General features: G+C 33.7%; 1 protein-coding gene across 2 annotated transcripts in view; it reads right to left on the reverse strand.

Annotated features, from left to right (window-relative positions):
• LOC134843739 (WASH complex subunit 1-like) overlaps positions 1-21,614 on the reverse strand; it is a 382,840-nt gene that overhangs the window by 6,351 nt on the left and 354,875 nt on the right. For both annotated transcript variants that reach the window (XM_063859994.1, XM_063859995.1), the window contains 4 exons: positions 16,739-16,856; positions 16,415-16,514; positions 15,805-16,184; positions 14,547-14,691 (listed from right to left, as the gene is read on the reverse strand). In XM_063859994.1, the coding sequence (XP_063716064.1) occupies positions 14,547-14,691; positions 15,805-16,184; positions 16,415-16,514; positions 16,739-16,856 (743 nt within the window). The remainder of the gene's footprint in view (positions 1-14,546; positions 14,692-15,804; positions 16,185-16,414; positions 16,515-16,738; positions 16,857-21,614) is intronic.

Consider the following 21,614-nt stretch of genomic DNA (forward strand, 5'->3'; position numbering starts at 1 on the left):
TTCAAAAACGTATAGTGGTGATACTTTTTTGGTACAAGTATAAAACCATAAAATGTTTCCTTCGTAGTCTAAAAAATTTGATCTATTTCCTGATAGTAAATATCCTGCGTAGGGTATTTTTAATACTGCTAGTGCAAGTGATTGTAATATTTGTGTTCTTTCTAATTCGCATAGTTGGTGTAGTGTTTCTAATTCGGAGAGTGACATTTCTTGAAAAATTCGGCTAATTGTGTAGTCTAGTTTCATATCTAAGTGAATATCATAGTGGATATTACCGAAATATGTACTATTCATTAGTGATAGTTCTTGTAAACGTGTACTTCGATCGTCTTGGGGCTTTAAATGTCCACCAGGTTGACCTGTATTTTTTTGAAAATGAACTGGTATGTCTGATGTTCCTTCGTTTAGAGGATGACCTGTTGCATATGGGTCGATTTTTACTTTTCCAGTGGTCATGTCGAATCCTTTTTCGTATTCAACTAATATCTCGGAGTATTGTGTTTTGTGAAGTGGATTTCTGTATTTACATGCAAGTTCTGTTTCTTGATATATTTGAAAACGTGTCAATTTATTTTCTATATTGTCTATGTTTCTAAAATTAGAACTTAGTTTTCGTGATGGATGGACTTGTTCATATGGAATTGATTGTATAAAATATTTTTCGTGAAATTTTATCATACGAGCGTGTATTTTTGCTACTTGAAATGTTGTACATGTGTCTTCGGGGAACCAAACAATTGTTGCTTGTGTTCGTGTTGTAGGGTCACAATAGCCTTGATCGTTTTTACAAGGTAATCGAATTCCTTGATAGATCATTGTGTTGTCTGATAAATCGCGTGTGAGTTGTATTTTTTCGAGTTGTATTTTCCAATCAAAAAACATGATTTCTTGATATCCTTTATTTTTTTGTGTCTGCTTTGCAGTTTGATGGGTCATTTATACCAATGTGTGGTATCCAGTGTTTATCGTGTATATCATAAGTTAATCTTCCGTGTGCGCCGTTGTATGGGAATTTTTCATCTAATTTTACATGTCCTTGATATCTTTCAAGTTCTGCTTGATGTACAGAATCTGCAAAAACTTGGAAATATACTAGTTTTCTATCTGTGTTTTTATTTCTTGTGATATTTAGTCTGAGTAACTCGTTTTTACAATCTTCGGGATTGAGATGTAAAAGTCGTTCTATATTACTCTGGTAGAATGATTCATGGTCAAGTCGGTTTTTATTTCCGTTTGAGACTTGTGAACAATGTACTTTCTTTTCAGAAAATGTTGCTGTGAATTTATATCCTATAACTGTTGTTGCTCGGGCTTTTGAGTAAAGTGTTGCGATTACATTTGTAGTTTCTATGGCTTGTGGTTCTGTTTCGCATTGTGATACTTGATTTATTGCATATTTGTGTAATGTTTTTTGTTCGTTTTCTTCACAATCGTAATGTGTTACTAATAAATCTTGGGGTCCTGTGCGGGGAGAAGGGTTTATGTTTTCATTTGAGGTTATTAGAAAAAGGAGTTGGAGAAAAATTAAAATTTTTAGAATATACATGTGTATGACAATCCTGAGTATGGGTTATAAAATGTGATGTAACCAATTGTCTTTTTGGTATATCTGTCGTATTTGTATATTACTTCAGTTGTTATAAATGGTGGTGGTAGGGATTGAGCTGTTATATTTGGTGGATTTAATGGATAGGGATGTTGAGTAATGTTGTTTAATTTAACCGTGATTTCAAATTTTAATTGTAGACTATTTTGTTGGAGTATTTGGATGTTATGAGCACGAATGTCTTCGTGAATGTCTTGTCTATATTGTAGTCTGTTTAGTGCCCAATTGTGGAGTCGGTTACTTTCTAGGTGTTGTCCAAATAATGGTGGAGGTGCTGTGAATGTATTCCAGTCTAGTCTTAAAGGAATATTTGTTGATGATTGTTCTCGATATCTAGCGTCGAGGTTATTTGGGAAATTTAAGTTAAAAGGTGGTGGTGAAATCTGGCTTATTGATGGTGTTGATGGTAGTGATAATGTTTCTGGTAGTGATGAGGATGTTGTTGTATCCTTAGAAATATCTATTGGATCATTTACTAAATTTAGTTCACCTTGTGTGAATGAATGTGTTGTCCAATATGGTAGTCGTGATGCTTGGTTTGGGGGATTAAAAGGGTTTTCACGTATTTGTTCAGATGTTGGTGTTGAACCTAAGTAATCTGATGGCAGGCTTGAGGTGCTACGTTGTGAAAGAAGCGTAGGGGTTTCTGGTAATATACCAATGGGGTTTTCTGGAGTGTTTTGTGATGGGGATTGAGGTATATCAAAATGAACTCGGGGAGTTTGAAAATTTCTGTTTCGTCGAGGATGTATAATTTGTCTATTTATTTCGACTGTATTTTGGTTTTGACTAGGATTTCTTATTCTACTTAATTCTTGTGGTAGTGTTGGGTATAAGTTATATGTTGGTTCGCTTAGAGGTGCTTGTCGTTGAACTGGTTCTAGTGGTTCTGATAAGCGAGCGTGTCGTTCTTCAAAGGTATATGGGTTATCTTGAAAAGAAATTCGTGTAGATGTTTGGGGGTTTTGGGTAGTTGAAGGTGGTGTCGGGTTTTCTTGGGATGATGTCGGTGAAGACTGACTATGTGATTGTTGGGTAGCAATTTTTGATAGCTTTTTTGGTCTATTCTTTTAGTGAAAAGGTTTATGTTTATTATAGTATTCTTCTAAAAAAAGAATTAGGAGAATTGTTGCTAGGGCGAATGTGATGATTGCTTTTTTTATACATTTGCATATTGTCAAGATGAGGGATGATAGAAATGTTATAAAAATTACAAATAGTAAAAAAATATCGGTTCTACTAAAAATGGTTCGGATCATTTAGATAAGTTTTGTGAATCGTACCTGTGGATATAGTCAATAGCTTTTGAAAGTTGGAGGTATAGTTCAAATTAGGAATAGAAAATTAAAAAAATATTGGAAAAAATGATTAAGATTATTACAAAAGATTCAAAGATATCAAAAAGAAATATTATAAAAGTTTTAAGTATCGTAAAAAATTGTTTGAGGTTTGTGATAATTATAGTGACTGATTGAGAGAAGAGCATTTACGAAATGACTTCTTGATCGAATATTTTTTGTTGTTTGGGGCAATTTTTCAAGTGTGGTCGGATTATTTATTGGTTTTTTGACAAGTGGGTTGAGTTTTGAGAAAAATTGTTGGGGGCAATTTTTATGGTGATCGGGAGGTCTTCGTTGTCTTTAGTTTCATTTGTCAAATGATCTGGGGTATTTTTGAGATTTTTATACTTTAGGCTAATTAAAATGGTCGTTCTTTTACTTTAGGCTAATTTAACATATTTGTTTGGGGGGTATTTGAGGGCTGAGTTGGGGAAATATTGTTGATCTTTGGTTTATTAGATAAGGGAGGGTTATGATATTATGCTGATATTTATTTTAGTTGTCAAGTTGGAGTGGTTTGCTTATTTTTGACCTGGAGGTCGTAAAGTTATAGTTATAGATATGCCTGGAGTTTAATATCGTTCGTCTAGTTGGTTTGTGTTAGAGTTAGAGAAGGTGACGGATTGGATGAATCCTATTGGCTAATTATGAACTAGAATCGCTGCGTGTTTGTCGGCATGTTATTTTGAAAAATGAAAATTCAAAATGTTTCAAAGGTCTAAGATTGTGAAATACAAAATTAAAGTTGTTTTTGAAATTCGACTTTCTTTAATATTTTAGATTGTGGGATGAATAATTTATAATTTTTACGTGGTTGATTTCTAAGTCGTGAAGACTCTCTATGTTCTGATTTGTCGATTTGTTCTTGGGGTATTTTTTGTTCTGTCATTTTTCTATTTTTTCTTTCTTTTTGAGATGTATTTTGATCTAGATTTTTTGTATTGTTTTTTGTGGTGGTTGATTTTGTTATTTGGTTTTTGAGGTGAAAATCTTTTTGTTCCTTTGTTGTATTTTCCGTATGTGGGTTATTTTGAATAACTTTTAAACCTGTAAAAGAATATAATTGAGTTAGTTCGCGGAGTGCGTATTCTTTTGGATAATAAGGTAGTAGGTTATTTCGGTGTTGAACGATTTCTTTTTTGTCTGAGTCGGTGATTTTATATGTGACATCAGTGGGTTTTGCAATTATTTGGTATGGTCCTTTACGAAGGGGTTGTAATTTTTTAGAAATTCCTTTTTGAGTATTAAAATTGGGTATTAATACAAATGTTCCAATTTTTAAATCGGAGGCTGGTGTAAAGCGTGAAATTATTTGTTCATTAATGTTTTGCCTTTGTAACAACTTTTTTGTTACTTTTTGGTAAATTTCATTGTTTTTTATCTCTGTTAAACCTTGTGCGTTTTTATGAGAGTTTGCTGTAAACATTATTGGTTTGCGTGGCTTTTGGTTAAAAACCATTTCATATGGTGACATTCCTAGAGTTGTCGTGATTTGTGAATTATATGCTAGGGGAAATAATTTTACATCTGCTGACCATTCAGTATATCTTGTATCATTTCCATTGATGATACATCTAAGATATTCTTGTAGTGAACGGTTCATACCTTCGACTAAGCCGTTTGTCCAAGGTGCGTGAGATGTACGTGGTTTGTGTTTGATGTTATATAGATGACATAGTGTGATAATTTCATTATTTATGAATTCTGTACCGTTATCTGTAACTAGAATTTCTGGTAGTCCAAATTTGGCTATCCAGTGTTCATAAAGCGTTGTGTAAGCGTAATAAGCGTTACAATGTGGTACTGGGTTAAGTGCTACATAATGTGTAAATGCGTTAACAATTACCATAATGTAGGAGTTTCCTTCGGATGAGGGTGAAATTGGTCCTTTTGTATCAAAGGAGATACGGTGGTTAAAGTACAAACTTTGTCCTTTAAAATCTTGTTTTTGTGCTATTTGTTTTTGATTTGGGTAAGGTTTATTTAGTTGGCATACTATACAGTCATTGCATAGTACTTTTATCCAAATTGGTGCATTTGGGAAATAAAAGTTTTGTATAAAATTTGAATATGTTTTCTCTGATCCAGAGTGTCCTTTAATATTTTGTGTATGTGAAATATTAAAAGCTATGAGAATCATACTTAAAGGGAGACAGGGAACTGTAGATTCATTTAATTTGTATTCTAGAAGGTCTGTGTTTTCATTAATTGTTGTACTATTAAATTTTCGAAAATATCGGAGGAGTGTTTTATTTCCTAAAATAGTTGTATCTGCCTTGACGGGTTTAGTTTTATATTTGTGCCATGATTTTAGTTGTCTAATTACTGGGTCAAGATTTTGGTATTGTTTCAATGTTGAAATTGTAATTGTTTCTGTTGGGGGGAGAAAAATGTTTTCTATTTCTGATTTAGATAAGGGTATTGTATCAAGTGGGTCATGGAGGTCAAAAACTTGATTTATTGTGTATTATGAATCGTTTGTTTGTGGTCCTGATAAATTTATTTTATCAGTTAGGTTTTCTTTTTCAATTAGTGGAAAAAGGTCTTTTTTATGCGAGTGTTGTTTTACTCTTTTTTGTTGGGTGTTATTTTTTATCCATTGTGAGTATGGAATTGGTTTAAAAGTTGATGATCCAAGTAGATCAACTTCGTAGTGGTTATTTTGACAATCTAAATAAAGTGGAAAGTGTTGTAGATTATTTATCTGTGATTGTTCAACGTCAGTTTTTACTGCATATTTGCATTCTAGTCGGGGTGATGTTTCGTTTTTTGCAAGATAGAATTTTATATTTTTAGGTATTTCAACTGTAGTTTTACGTGTAAGTAATTCAGGTGGTGTATTTCGACTTAATGTGTCTGGTAATGCAAGATTTTTTCCTGCTGTCCAAACTATATGTAAGTTTGGAAATTTCATTAGAATTAATTGAAATCTGTAAACTCGGTGATTTGGGTTGGATTTTTGTGTGAAGAGAAAAATGATTGGTTTGTGATCTGTGAATAGAACTGTTGGATGTTTTGATCCAAGTATCAGAAATTCATATTCTGTAAGTGTATAGATTATGACTGTACATTCTCTCATTAGGGTTGAGAGTCTTAGCTCTGCTTGAGTGAATAATCGAGAATTTGCTGATATAAGGTTCATTTTGTTTGTACCATTATGTGATTGTAATAACGCTGCGCCGATGCCAAAGTTCGAGGCATCGCACATTGCGTAGAATGGTTGATTTGGATCTGGAATTGTATTCGAAATTTGTTCAGTTAGAAGTTTTTTAATTTCTTCAAATCGTGCTTGATGTTCTGTATTCCATTCAAAATTGTTTTGCTGTCTAAGTATATTATAGAATGGTCTTAGATATAATTGCATTTTATAAACATATTTGCTTAAAAAGTTTAGCATTCCAAGGAATTCTTGGATTTTCTTTTTATTTGTCGGTGGTTGGAGTTTCTGAATAGCGTCAATGCGTGATTTTAATGGGGTGATTGTTCTTCTTTCTATATTATGTCCTAAGAATTTTACTCGTGTTAAAAAGAAGTGTGATTTATCGGGGGCGGCCTTCAGATTTTCGTTCTGAAGTATTTGGTGATATTGTTCTAAGACATTGAACATTTCTTCTTTAGTCTGTGATTGCATAAAAACATCGTCTAAATAGGTGATTGCGTTTTTCTTGAGTCTTAGTGGTCGAAAAATTTTGCTCATAAAAGCTGAAAATGCTGCTGGTCCTATGGATATTCCATAGAATAAGCGGTTGAATTCATACTGTTGGTTTCCAATAACAAATTGTGTTAAACGTCGCGATTGTTCATCTAATGGCATTTGATTGTATGCACTATTCATATCTGCGGTTGTAAAGTATTTTCCGTTTATTTTTGTTAAAATAACTTGTATTGGTTCAATAGGCCAATTACACTTTGATTCATCTATGAGTGAGTTGAGGTATCTAGCGTCGAGAACGATTTTTAATAATTCTCCTTTGGCTAGAATTATAACAGGGTTGATAAATGTGTTACCTTTTGGTTGTTCTTCTTTATTTACTGGTGATATAATGTTGTATTGTTCTAAAATGTCGAGTAATCTGTTCACTTTATCGTGTAAGTGAATTGGTACTTTACTTGCTCTTTGTTTTTTGAAAACTGCATCTGGTTTTAATGGGAGATGTAGTGATGAGCTGATTTTGCCAACATCAAATTTGGATGTTGCATAGACTGATGAATATTTGATTAGCTGTTTGGCTAATTTATCAAATTCGTCTTGTGTTATTTGTGAATGTTGGAACATTGTTAAAAATTTCTGTTGATTTTCTGCGTAGTTACTTATGTTGAATGTAGGTTTGAAATATGGGGTTTTTGTGAAATAATCCGTATTTCTTTTTTCGTTACTTATTATATTATTTATGGATAATTCTTCATTAAGAATTGTGGATTGACAAATATCTAATAATTGGAGTATATTATTTACGCGATATTCTTTTTCGTATATTGGTGATATCGTAGCGTTGGTTTCGCAATAGCCTAAAAGTCCTAAAGGTAATGTTACTTGATAGGGTGTATTGTTGTATACATGTAGAGAAATAATATCTGAATTCGAGTTTTTCAAATATTTTATGGATGAGATTGTGATTTTGAAAAACTTATGGATAGGTTTGAATTCAAAGTCTGACATATAGAGGTGTTGTTTGTTTTGTTTTTTATCATATTGGTGAACTTGTTTTATTGAAAAATTATATATGTTTCCTGATAGTGGTTTCAGGTGTTTTCTTTGTTGGTTATATATTGGATAAAATTTTGAAAAGAATGGTGGTTGTTTGTTTAATCTTTGGAAAAATGTTAGGAATGTGTCTTTTGTTTTTGTGTATTTATCTTTGATTAGTATTTTACTGTTTAATATGTTGATTGTTGGTATATATTTAGAGATAAATGGTATTCCAATGATATTGTGTTTAATATCAGTGATATGGAATATTTGTTTAAATGGTTTAGTTAAAATTTTATTTTGCTCCATTGTTCTTGTGGGGAGAAGAAATAATTGAATTTTTCCATAGTTTACCAATGTTGATCCTTGTGCTGTTGCTAGTTTACTGGAGGTTTCAAGAGGTGTTAGCTTTGGGTGTAAGGTTTTTATTTCATTCCATGTGGGAATGTTTATTATATTTGATTCTGCTCCTGAATCAATTAAAAAATCAATTTCAAGATCTGGTGGTTGAAATTCTTTGCTTCTTGGACTTTCTAAAAGAAATGGTATTGTCCAAATTTTTTCTTTGGGTTGTTCTTTTTGTATGTTTTGATAGATGTGATTTGTATTTAAGCATTTTGTCTTGTCATTTTCATTGGATTTATTTGTAGTGTTAATTTCGTTTGTTTCTTGTGTTGTTTGTGTAGAATGGATGGGTTCAATATAAAAATTGTGAAGGAGTTCTAATTGATTTTCATATATATGTGATGAAAAAGGTTTTTCATATATAATGGGTTCGTAATCATTTTTAACTGCTATCATATTTATGGAGATAGTGTTTTCTGTATCACTTTCTGATTCTGATGATTCACAGTTTATTTGATTCAGTTGTAGTTCGTTATTTCCTGTGTCATCAATACCTGGAGGGTCTGATGTTGTTTCTGGGTTTGATTGTACTTGATTAATATTTCTTTGATGTTTAGGTGTACTACTTCTGTGGCGATTGTTAGAATTATTATAATGGTTATTATTCCTGTGTGGTGATTGGGAATAATTTCTATAACGATTATTATAACTTGAATGTCGATTTTGTGAATTATTTCGTGATCTGTTTTGGTAATTATTGTTTGGTCTGTTATAGTTTGATCTATTATATGAGTTATTCCTTGATCGATTGTTCGGGTAATTCTGGTTTCGGTTGTTTGAATAACTTCTATTCCGATTATTGGAGTAGTTTCTATTTCTATTGTATGATGAATTTCGTGATTGGTTGTTTGGATAGTAATTATTTCTTGATTGGGAATTAGATCTAGAAACAAATCGTGTTGTATTTGAATTTGATCTGGAGTAGTTATTTCTACTATTTTGTCTATTGTAGTGATTTTGTGACGAATTTTGTGTATTTCTTCGTTCTGGCGATCTTCCTCTATAACTTGAGTTATGTGGTGATTGATTTCTCGTGTAGTTGGTATTGCTCGGTAGTGGTTTTCCTGAACTGTTGTTGCTGTATACATTTTTGTTTGGTAGGTTTTGATCTTTCTTCATGTATTGATAGAATGATTTATTTGGTTCTTTATATTTTTGAGGTTTATTTTGATTGTCTTGCTGTTTTGTCTACCTTCAGAAATACTATGTCCGTATCGTCGGCAATAATTACACCATTTTTTGAAAGATGGTTTGCCTTTAAAGTTTGGGTGTTTTTCGTAAATATTGAGTATTTCAGTGATTTTTTCAACGAGGTCTGTATCTGATTCCTGTATATTGTTGATACTTGTGGTATTTGTTTCGATTCGGTTAACGTATTGTAATTTCAGATTTTCTGTTTCTTCGAGTTTCATTGTGATTTCTGCTTGTTCTAGTTTGTCTACTAGTTTTCGGAAATCTAAATCGGGATCTCGAATTGAGGAGGGATGGGATGCTCTCTTTTTTATTGCTATTTTCCTTAATTGAGGTGTTAAGGTCATCATTAAGATTTCTGTCATTTTTGTGTTTTTATAGTCGTGTGTATTTAAGGAATATGCTTTTCGAACTAGTGTTTCGATGCGTACTGCTAATTGTTTGATGGTTTCATTTGGTAATCTGCGAATTTCATTACATAAAACTCTTTGTTGTTGTTTGTTTCTTTCGGAGTCAAACATTTTTGAAAATTCTTGTGTAAATCTCTTCCAATTTGATTTTATTTCTAGAGGCAATACTGAAAACCATTTTTGGGCTGCGCCGTCTAAAGTTGTTTGTATCAACCCTGTGCGTCGATGTATCCAGTTTTGATGTAGTGGCGTATTAATTGGTTCAGGTCCTATATTTAAAATCAAATTTGCTGTTACTGCATTTAAATAGTCTTCTACAGAATATTCAGGGTCTGTTCCTGTGAATACCATTAAAGGTTTATTTGATGTTATTGATGATCCACCCATAAGGTATGGATTCATTGTCATTTGTAATGATTCTGCTGCATTTGGCATTTGAGAAAAATTTGAAAGTTGATTTCTTGTTATTTCGTGTTGTTGAAGATAATATGGGAGTGGTATTTCATTTTGCATTTGCGTCGGTTGATACGAGTGTGTGGTCATTGGGTTTTGTTGCTGAATTGGTTGAAAATATTGTGTATTAATTGGGTTTTGTTGCTGAATTGGTTGTTGATTTTGTGTATCTATCGGTTGTGGGGAAAAAATTCTATGATTTGTATGTGGTTTCTGTACTCCTTGTCCACGATATTCTTGATTATATGGTGCAAATATATCTGGTTGTAAAAAATCATCATCTGAGGATAAGTAATCCATTTGATAAGATGTTTGTTTTTTATTTTTATTTTGTTGAAAAAATGGATAGTTTTCACTACGATCCTGTGAAGGATGTAAATTTGTTTGAAAATTTACTGAATTAATTTGTGCTATTGGGTTATCCCAGTTTCGAGATCTTGTGTAATTATTAAAATTTTTTCGTGGGGGATAATTTGTTTTTGATGGATGTGTGTAATTATAATTATGTTCTGCAAAATTGTTTCTAGTGAACGTTTTACGTGTTTTTGACGGTATTGTCATGGGTCTGTATGTTTGATAATCCATGTGTGAATATTTTGGGGCAACCGAAGGTTTAACGGTTGATTGTAGGGTTACCTGTGTTTGTGAAGGGTTTGTATTTCTTGGTGTTGTTAAATTTGGACGTATCGGTGAAATGCTTTGTTGTGTAGTTGTTGTGTGTACGATTTCTTCATTTATGAAGTGTGATGGTGTCTGGATATCTTGCTGGGTGAGATTTCTAGTTCCATTGAGGTTTTCATTGTGTATGATTGTGGAGTTTAAACTATTATTTTGCATATCGGGTAAAAATGTATTATAGTTTAATGGTGTTGCATCAATGGTTAATGGTATTACTTTTACATAATCTCTTACATAAGATATCGTACTTATTGCTTGACTTGAGATTGATTGTGGGAAGTTTATGAATGCGGGATGAGATCATTCGGGGTCCCAAACATAGTCTGACTGTTCTGTGATGGCAGTATCATCGTTTGAGTTTTGAGGTCTAAAATTTTTTCTTGCTTGTGAAATTAAATCTAGATTATGTGTGAAATAATCTATTATAAACCATGCTAAGATTTTTTGTAAGTCATGTTTTGTATGTTGTGAAACATCATCTTTAGTGAAATTTTCTTTAATTATGTTTAGAAAACTAGAGAGTAGTGTGATTTCATGTCGTACTCTTATATGTTTAGATGTTTCTGTCGGTGAGACATTTGAGATTGGGATTTCGTTTTCTAATATCGAGATATAACTATATATTATTGCAAAAACTTCATTGGTGAATATGGAGTTTGCTCTTTGTGAGTTATGATATTGTATGCTTTTTATATATTCTGAGAATACTTTTGAGAATTCTAAATCAAGGTCGTCTGTTTGAATTACATATTTGCTGTGATTCTGGTTTGGTGAGCTGAATTGTATGGAGTAGATTCCGTATTGTTGTGTTAAGTTGCATATATCTTTCAAATAGTGATCGATAATTTGTCTTTTGATTTTTACATCTGGGAACTCTGTTTTACATGGACTGATTCCGGGTTCAAACAAATTTAAGAGTAAATTTTTGCAAAATATGTGCTGTCCTCTATCTGTGGTTGCATCTACGATAAAGGGGAAGATATCATCATCATCTGGACTTTCTTCACCTGGGGTGTGTGTTGAGCTCATTTTTTCGTTTGATGACTGTTAATATGTAACTATCGATGTGTCTAATTGGTTGATTCCAATTGTATAAATGTACTGGTTTGTGTTTATATTGTTTTTTTATTCTTTTTTTTCCTCTTTTTGATGAATTTGAAGTTGTTTCTGAGTCGGAAAAATATAATTGATCGTGAATGGGGCAATTTTTATCTATAGATTCTTTTAATTTATAAAGTTCGTCTAAACTGCTGGTTTCTGATTCTGAAAATGCGTTTCGGTTTTTGGAAAATCTTTTTCGTGTTATTTGTCTTTGTTTGGTTATTATTTTTCTTTTTAATGTTTGTCGTTTTGTTCTGATATATCCAACTGTTTGTGTATGAGGTGTGATTACAAGATCGTATTTTTTGTTATCTATTTCACAATTGTGTAAAACGATTGTTTGTTTATTTCCTAGGTTTTTAAATGACATAAGGTTTAAGATGACGGATGCAAAAGGTTGTTAAATGATTTCTATTTTCTTAGACTGTTAGTCCTTACGATTTTTTGGTTAGCCTAACCTGGGTCTATTTGTTCAGGGTTGGGGAGAAAAGTATATCGATTCCGAAGAATGATTTTTTACTTTCTCGTGGCTAGTATAAGCTAAGGTGTTAACTTACTTAATCTTACTTAAGGGTAGTGATTGTGTTCAGGGTTGGAGAATAGTAAATCGATCCACAAGGTTCAGGTATAATTAGAACGCGAGTAGTTCGTTAGATACTATTTTAAACTTACTAAGTTTAAGATTTATCCTGGGTCTGGTAAGAGGGGGGATCAAGTGAAGGATGAATAACCGAAGTTCTTCACTGTTTATCCTAATTTGAATGATTAGTTTTATTCAAAAATTTCTGTTAGTCCTGGGTTTTAGAAAGGGTTGGATAGTGAATCGACGTTTGAGGTCGTTAGACACTAGCCAAGTGGGTGGGGGAGAACAAAATTGTTCTTTTTGATCCAAGGATAGGCCTTGATGATCAAGTTTTAAATTTAATTAAATAGAAAATGATTTAAGATCCAAGGATGAGCCTTGATGATCTGATTTTAAATTTAAGTGAAATTAAGTTTAAAATGATTTAAATTTGTGTAGAGAAAAGATTTAGTGTTTTTATAATATTAGTGAGCTTATGAATGCTGTTATGTTTAGGTGATGAAGCTGGAACAACAGGATGATTTATGATTACTAACCATTTATTGTCATGCTACTAATTTTTATTTTGATTTTTCAATAAATATTTTTCAAACATGTTTTGTATATTACTGCAGAATTTAGGAAAACGATCTGAGATCTTTTTATCAATCGTTATTGTATATTAATAATTTTGTTTAGCGCCTGAAATGATTTTGAAGATTGACTTCAAAATTTTATGTTTGCAAATGAAAATCTAAATTCATTGCTAGTAGTATTCTAAATACAAAAGTTTGTGTTGGCTTTTGCCGAACTATCATATAACTATATGGTAAGTTTCTACTTTGTCGTATGTCGTCTCTGGTTCGAGGTCTTCTTGCAATTCCGGGTAGTTCTCTTATCGTTCGGAATATTGGCTTTGATCTATTGAGTCGTAGAGACATTTCGATTAAATTATCGTCGTGTAACATTTTAAAAATGTTTTGTCTAAATTCTAATCTATTTTTGGTTAATTCTAAGCTATTAAGGTCTTGTTCGAGACTTATGGTCGCACCAGATGAGTTAGGACCGAAGTGTATAACTCATAGAGTAATTTCGGATAGGGTACACCGTCTGCTCGTCACGCTATCTTATTTTCGGCCGGATAGATTCGTGCAACTTCTTAGTCTAATACCGATCCTAATCTTACTCTTATACTATCTAGTCTCAGGTTGTTTATCTAGTCTCTGCTAGGCTCAATAGATCTAGGGTATACTGGTTTATTGCGGCTGCTGAAGTCTTCTTGGAGAGTCAACTAATTTCTAAGTTAAATTCAAATCTCTCTGGTGCTGAAATTACAAGTAATTTCAGCACTAACAAATAAGTGGGTTGTTAGTTAGATGGATCATGATTGGTTAATATTAAATACTTTACAGTGGTAAAATATCTAATTTATCCAATCATAAAATGTAGTTTAGATCAGGTTCCACATGGTTCATGAACAACTCAACTACAAACTTTATTCTATATTCTCTCTTTGATTGTTTTGTGGAACATTTCATATTAATTGTTTAATGTATTTTTGTATACTGCTTGGACATGTATTTTTGGTTGCTACAATATCCGATTTGGTTGCTACAATGTCCGATAAATTTAAGCGACAGAAAAACGGTTGGGAGGCAATTTGTAAGAGGCGACAACTGCGCTTGCATCCGGAAAACAAGTGATATTTTGCACCTGAAGCGGGGCATTACTTAAGCTCTCAGTGAGGCTTTTGAGCATTCTAGATTGTACTTTGACTTACAAGTTAAATGAACACAGAAAAGACGCGGTCAGAAAAATGTAAAGAAACAAATATTACCATCTAAGTTAAGCTTAACAGAACTTTCTATTTATTACTTTAAACTTTATGTTGACGTTTAGGGGCATAAACATCATGAACTTTGAATTGCTTATACTCCTAGCAAGGCTGTGATTGTTGGATTTCATTGATTTATTTAATCAAATTTGTAAATTTTGATTAACTTTGTAATGTCTACAGGAGTATAAATTAATAAAGTAATTAGTAGTTGCCAATTAACATATTACGAATTGTCGCCTCTTAAAAAAAAACAAATATCTTGTCTCTCCTGACCTGCCATGTGATTCCTCCTCCTGTAGACCTGCTTAAACAACTCCCCCATGAAGTCATTGGTCTTGGGAGGAGGCGGCTCCTTTGCCTTCTTTTTCTCTGCTCTCCTCTCACTCGCCTTCTTCAAACGCGCAATTCCCATTGAAGGCTGAAAAACGGAAAACAGCTCATCCAAGTTAAACAGCCAACAGACAGTTGAAAAAAGTCATGCACGTAAGAAAATAGAAAATATATATTTTGAAAAAACCTCAACTTTAGATATTCAAAGAACAAAATAGATGGCCTTAAAGATCTTAACACTTTCAAGCTTAACACTTTTTCGATAAAATAAACCCAATTTGAGAAACTGCATCAATAGGTGAAACTTTTATTCCGCTGGGAAATTCGATAATTTAATTCCTTTTTCGACATCAGAAGTCGATCACGTTGTTCGTGACCTTTACACTTTCGCTGTTTGATAGCAAACTTTGCCTTCTTGTTACCAAAGGAAATAAATTGAACTTAAAATGAAATCAAAAGTCAAACCTCGGAAAAAGTAAAATTGAGCCTGAAAAAATTTTAAAATTTTTCCTGAAAAAAAAAACGAAACAAAAAACCATATAAGAGTCCTATATAAGAGCCTGAACAACGTTGCTTAAAAACGAAAAGCATAACAAGATAAAAAAAGAAAAAAGCTTCATTGCTACCAAAATAACAGAGCCAACAGACAATGGCAAAAGCGTTAATGAACTCCCTAAAACCAAGAAAAAGGAAAGTTTCCAAAAAAAAATATCAACTCAAAGCTCGTCCAGATTCAATAATGAAATTTTACAATTGAAAATCTTTTTGATCTAATCATGGAAAGTCCGTGCTGTGTCAACTAATCCAACAAGATTAAGTCAAACAATAGTTTCAGTTTAAAAAAAACACGTCCTGGCCGGATTCAAACCCACTGCCATCGGAGTGTCAGGCATGGCCGTAACCTCCAAGCTAAACGTGCAGCACCATTACGAAGAAAGCTATCAAATGATTTCACTGATTCCATTAGACAAGATTTTAACCTAGAAAAAAGGAGCAAGAGTAAAAATCGAAGTAAAAACCTATAAAAGGAAATATTAGCATGAATGCCATCTAAGACTTTCCTGAAAAAAACGACACGACCAAATTAAGTGAAAATTTACAGCGTTCATAAAAACTTAATCAATATAACTAGTTCAAGAGGTAGTTTGCCATCGGTTTTGCTTGCAGTTTTTTTGTTGACTGATTCATTATATTAACTTACATCGGTGAGAGCTTTGTTCAGTGCACTTCTATCATTCTCTTCCTCTCCCGATGGCTGCTCTTTTGACGACGAAGGCTTCGGGGCAGGCGGCATCATTGGTCCTGGTGGGGGCGGCGGAGGGGGTGGAGGAGGCGGTGGCGGCGGGGGTCCCGGAACACCACTTGCATCAAAGTTCGGACCCGGCGGCGGTGGGGGAAGAGGTCCGGGTGGCGGTGGTGGTAAATCCGACGGGTTGGGAGGCGGCGGAGGTGGACCCGAAGCGTTAAATATAGTTGGTTCGACGTCTTTCAGGCCTTGGATCTTGGACAAGTCGGCAGCTGGCGCGGATGGCGCAATAGAAGAAACGTCCTGCCTGTTGGAGTACGGAACAATAGCCACATCTGAAAAAGTCTCGAATTGTTCAATGATTTTCATATGAACCTTTTTCGTAGATAGCTTGCAGCAAAGAATGCGCTTTAATAAAGCAGATACAGCTAGCTCATCTCATCTTAACACATAAAATTTGCACTCAACTATGCAGCCTGCTTTGAAAAAGTGGAGTGGCCTAATGACGGCAGAGCCACGGCTACATAAATATATTTAATGTTTAACTTCGAAAAAGAATACTAACTTGTGAGCTCTAACTGATCCGGTAGCTCTAACTCCCCAATTTCCAGCTGAATTGGCTTGTACCGTCTGTCTTCAACCGCCACATTTGGCAAACGATCTTTCTAAACAATCGACTAAATTCGGATGAGCAATAAATTAATAAATCAAGACCTAAAAAAAGAACCTTCCTTACGTTCATTGAATAATTATCTAGAATGAAATACAGCTTAAGATATCGATTATCCCGGTAAAAGTTAACAAATAGATCACAGTTATAAATATATGAAAAAAGATTGCAACACGGCATCACTTAGTGCTTACCCAAGGTACATAAACTATGACCAACCTCTAAAATCGAGGGCGGTGCTTCAGGCAAGACGTTGTCGGGAATATTACCAGTGAATCTCTTGTCTTCTTTCTTCTGCCTCGACCGCGCTTGATTCCGCATATCGTATTTTTTGTATCTAAACAATTCAATTTAAAAAACGAGCTTTTTGTATATTTTAATGAATAAAGCAGGTTGATTACTTCGCGAGAACTTGTATTCATTTTTGGGCATTTGAATGTGGATGTGGTTTCGTGTTGGCTTCCCTGCGATAGCACTGATAATTTTTTTCCAGCAAATCAACTCACGAAACCGAGCTTCGCATAACTTAATGTTTCTTACTTTCGGCATATTACAATAGAGTGCGCGTAGAAAAACAATCAGAAGGGTAACAATCAAAATAAAAATTTTCTTTTCACTTCACTTATTAACTCTTATAAATAACCGCGAACAAGTCTTTAGACTTTCCTATCAACGAAACTTCTCAAATACACGACAAAAGACCCAGTAGCTAAAAAAGAAAAGAAAACGCGGAGCTTCGCATCACTTGCGATACCACAAAAATAGCATTGCAAGCTGGCAGAGAGGCGAGGACCGGCCTTAAGTCCAAAGAACACGGAAACATTTTCATAAAAATCACAAACAAAAAACATTTGTCTAGAATGATGTTCTATTTGCGGAAAACACGTCCAGAATCATTAGATTTGTAAGCCGACAAAATATAAGCCGAAATCATTTAGGCCGAAACCTTTATTATGCTAGAAAAAAAGAGGAAAATATACGAAGTCATGACTAGTAGAACTAAAAATTGCAGGAGTACATGAAAACATAAAAAGCAACGCAACTACAAGAAAAACTGCATGCAGCAAAAAAAAATCTAAGGTGTGGCAACTAAACAGACAAAACTTTTTTGAAAAGAAAAATTTACCCGAGACCTTTACACTCCAAGGCATTATCGTTACCTACAGACGCCTTAAATACATTAAGTTTACAAGAAAAAACCCTCACGGAAATCAAACTACAGGCCTCGAGCATCGAAATCGACTAGCCTTTACGTCTGTGCCACTAACGCACGAAGACTATAAACAAAAGCCACTAATAAAATGGAGAACACATGCCATTAAATTGTCAAAACTATGCAGCAAACAGTCAACAGACATTTGGAAAAGTCAACAATTGCAACTGAACAGATTAAAATACTAGCTTGTTTTTTTTTTAATTCTCAGCTCTCAAAAAAAAATTGCTTTAAAGCTGTTCAAAGTTTTAGAACAACTTATGATTGACAGTTTTTTGATAAAATTGAGAAAATTTCAGACTGGTAAAAAAATTTTGCTGGAAAACTGAAAAATAATTTTGACTTTCAAACGTAAAAATCGATCACGTTTTTTGTGACCTTTACACTTTTGCTGTTCCATAGCGGAGTTCGCCTTTCTGATAACAAAAAAAAACTGAACTTAAAACGTCAAACAGCGAAACAGTAAACTTAAGTCTGAAAAAACTTTCCTAAATAAATAACGAAAGAAATCATCGCGACATATATAAGAAGCTGAACTACGTTCATATACTCTAAAACGCCACCAGAAAAAGAAACCAAAAACCTCTTTTGCAAGAAAACTTGTAAACCATGAAGCCATTGTAATTACATCAAACTATCAATTTTTGTTACAAATAATAAAAAAAAAGGCGTTTCTTCAAGAACTCTCAGCTTTTATAAGGCGGACTTCGAAACCATCTTGAGGGACATCGAAAATTAACATTACTGGGGAATATGCTGTGTAATGTTAGTGTTCTGATTTAGCTAGAGTATATAAGGTTTGGAAAACAGTTCTTTAACACACTGCACCGTACGGAACAACTCTCTAAACTATCTCTCTGGATAAAACCAGAGACCTCCAAATATGCTTAGAAATTGAATAGCTATAAAACAATATTCACAAAACCTAGACAAGATCAAAAACTACACGATAAATGCAAAGAATTGTTAAATGAAGACAAAACTGAGGTTATACTGTTCCTGGTGATAAAGGAGAGAACTGAGGGCATACGAATTAAGTTTAGCCGACACTAGATCAACGGATTTCTGAGTACTATAGCAGCTTTAAAACAAATTTGATTCCTGTTTTTCTGAACGTCAAAGATGAATTTGCCAACAAACGTTTACTCCGCGAGAACTTGTATTTTTAGGGCAATTCGAATAAAGGATGCGGTTTCGTGTTGGCTTCGCTTCGATAGAACTGACATAATTTTTTTCAGCAAATCATTTCACGAAACCGAGCTTCTCATAGCTTAATTTTTCTTACATTCGGCATATTACTATAGAGTGAGTATAGACAATCAGAAGGGTAATAATTGAAAAAAAATGTTCCTTTCACTTCCTTTATCAAGTCTTATAAATAAACGCGAACAAGTTTTCAGTCTTTCCTATGAACGAAACTTCTCAAAAACACGACAAAAGATCCAGAAGTAGCTTTAGAAAAAAAGAGAATTCGGAGCTTCGCATCACTTGCGATACCACAAAAATAGCATTGCAAGCTGGCAGAGAGGTGAGGAAAGGCCTTAAGTCCGAAGAAAACATGAGCATTTTCGAAGAAATCAAACAGAAAAACTAGTAAGGAATGATGTTTTATTTGCGGAAAACACGTCCAGAACCATTGGCCGATAAAAACTGAGCCAAAATCATTTCAGCCGAAATTTTTTTAAACCTATACAAAAGAGGAAAATATATGAGGTCGAAGTTAATAGAATTACAAATTGCCAGAGTAAATGAAAACATAAAAAGTAACTAACAGGAAATTGCCCACAGCAAAAAATCTAAGGTGTTGCAACTAAGCAAACAAGACGTGAGCAGACAAACAACGAGCGGAAGGTTTTTTTGAAACGAAAAATTCCAGGACCTTAACCGTCCAAGGCTTTATCGTTACCTCCAGACGCTTAGAAATTTGAATTCATATGAGCCAAGAGCCTGTGTTAAGCAAGTTAAAAACTTGAATAAAGTCTTATATACCGCTTAAAAACGCTTGCTGATCGCAAGAGTAAAAAAAACATTAATAAGCTTCCAAGAAAAACCCCTATATGGAAAACGATCTACATGCCTCAAGCATCTAAGTCGACTGACCTTTACGTCTGTGCCACTGACTCATGAAGATTACAAACAATAGCCACTGATAAATTGCCAATACTATGCAGCAACCAGTCAACATACTTTTGAAAAAATTCAACAACTGCAAATAAACAGATTAAAATACTAGCCTGTTTTTTTTAAAGTCTCAAGTTTCAAAACAAACAGATGCTTTAAAGCTGTTCAAAGTTTTAGAACAACTTATGATTGACGCTTTTTTTGACAGTGGTGACACAAACTCACCAAACTCGTAAAACTTTTATTTCGCTGGGAAACCCGAAAAATAAAATCGACTTTCGAACGTAGAAGTCGATCACGTTTTTTGAGACATTTACACTTTCGCTGTTCCATAGCGGAGTTCGCCTTCCTTTTAACAAAAATGTAGTTGAACTAAAAAAGTCAAACCAAGACACCGAAAAATTGAGCCTGTAAATATATTTCCTGAGCAAATAACGAAAAAAAAATCATCGCGATATATAGAAGAAGCTAAACTACGTTCATAGACTCCATCAGAAAAACTCCATAAAAACTTAATCAGAAAAACGAACCAAAATCCTTTTGCAAGAAAGCTGGTAAACCATGCGGCCATTGTAATTACATCAAAACTACCAATTTTTTTTTACAAAAAGAGGCGTTTCTTCAACAACCCTAAGGCGGACTGGAAAAGCATCTTAAGAGACATCGAAAATTAACATTTTTGTGCAATATGCTGGAGTGATTTCAATGTTCTGACTGAGCTAGAGTATATATGGCTAAAAACATAGTGCTTTCACACAATGCACCGTCCGGAACTCTCTAAACTATCTCTCTGGATGAAACCGGAGACCTCCAAACATTCCGAAAAAATTATATCGTTAAAAATCACAAACTATTCAGGCAACTTTCTTTCTTCAACCCTGTAGAAGATGAGCGGTGAGCATATGTAAGCCTGCAAGTCAAGTACTTTGCAAGGTAAAACAAACTGGAGTATATTCCATCTGCTGTAAAAAATCGCTTATGAGTCCAAGAAAAACTCAAAATCTGATAAAAATTACCAGCAGGTATCCATACTTTTAACGATAACAAAAACCTTGGAACGATCCCTTTCTATTTATTTGTAGAGACATCTGCAAACAATCTTCCACGATTCACACTTAGTGGTTTGACAAGGGCCAGTCATGCGCCACAACTGCTCAATTCATTGGATACATTTAAAAACAGACTATGAAAAAAGCTTTTGACAAGGAACGTTGATCGCGGTATCCTGATATCGAAATTAACTAAGCTAAAGAGCAGAGGACTGAGAATCCAGCTTCTGATATCACAGTTCTCAAAAGGAGAATTAAAATCGGTGACGCACTCTCCAGTCCTGTGATGAGAACAAAAGCAAGGCCTCACGGCTCAATAAAAAAAATTCTGCTATTTGTCGTTCATATCGAATTTGAACACTAGAAACTGCAACTATCAAAGAGTGGAGAGAATTTCTTTGTCCGAGCGAGTGCCCTGTTCAACAGGCTACCAAAAAGAAGAAAAGAACCCTTAACACCTTTGGATACATTTTAAAACAAATAAACAGCCAACTAACAGTTGGAAGAGAGTAATGAACGTAAGGAAACTGAAAAAAAAAACTGGCTTCTTTTTTCAAGAGAAATCAACTTTTGAATTTCGAAGAAAAAATAGATGGTCTTAAAGCTCTTTGAAGTTGTAGAACAATTTATGATGGACACTTTAGTTATCCCAATTTGAGAAAACTGGATTAATACGTTTAACTTCTATTTCGCTGGGAAATCTGATAATTAA

The sequence above is a fragment of the Symsagittifera roscoffensis genome, chromosome 4, assembly GCF_963678635.1.
Source record: "Symsagittifera roscoffensis chromosome 4, txSymRosc1.1, whole genome shotgun sequence".
Classification (NCBI taxonomy): Eukaryota; Metazoa; Xenacoelomorpha; order Acoela; family Convolutidae; genus Symsagittifera; species Symsagittifera roscoffensis.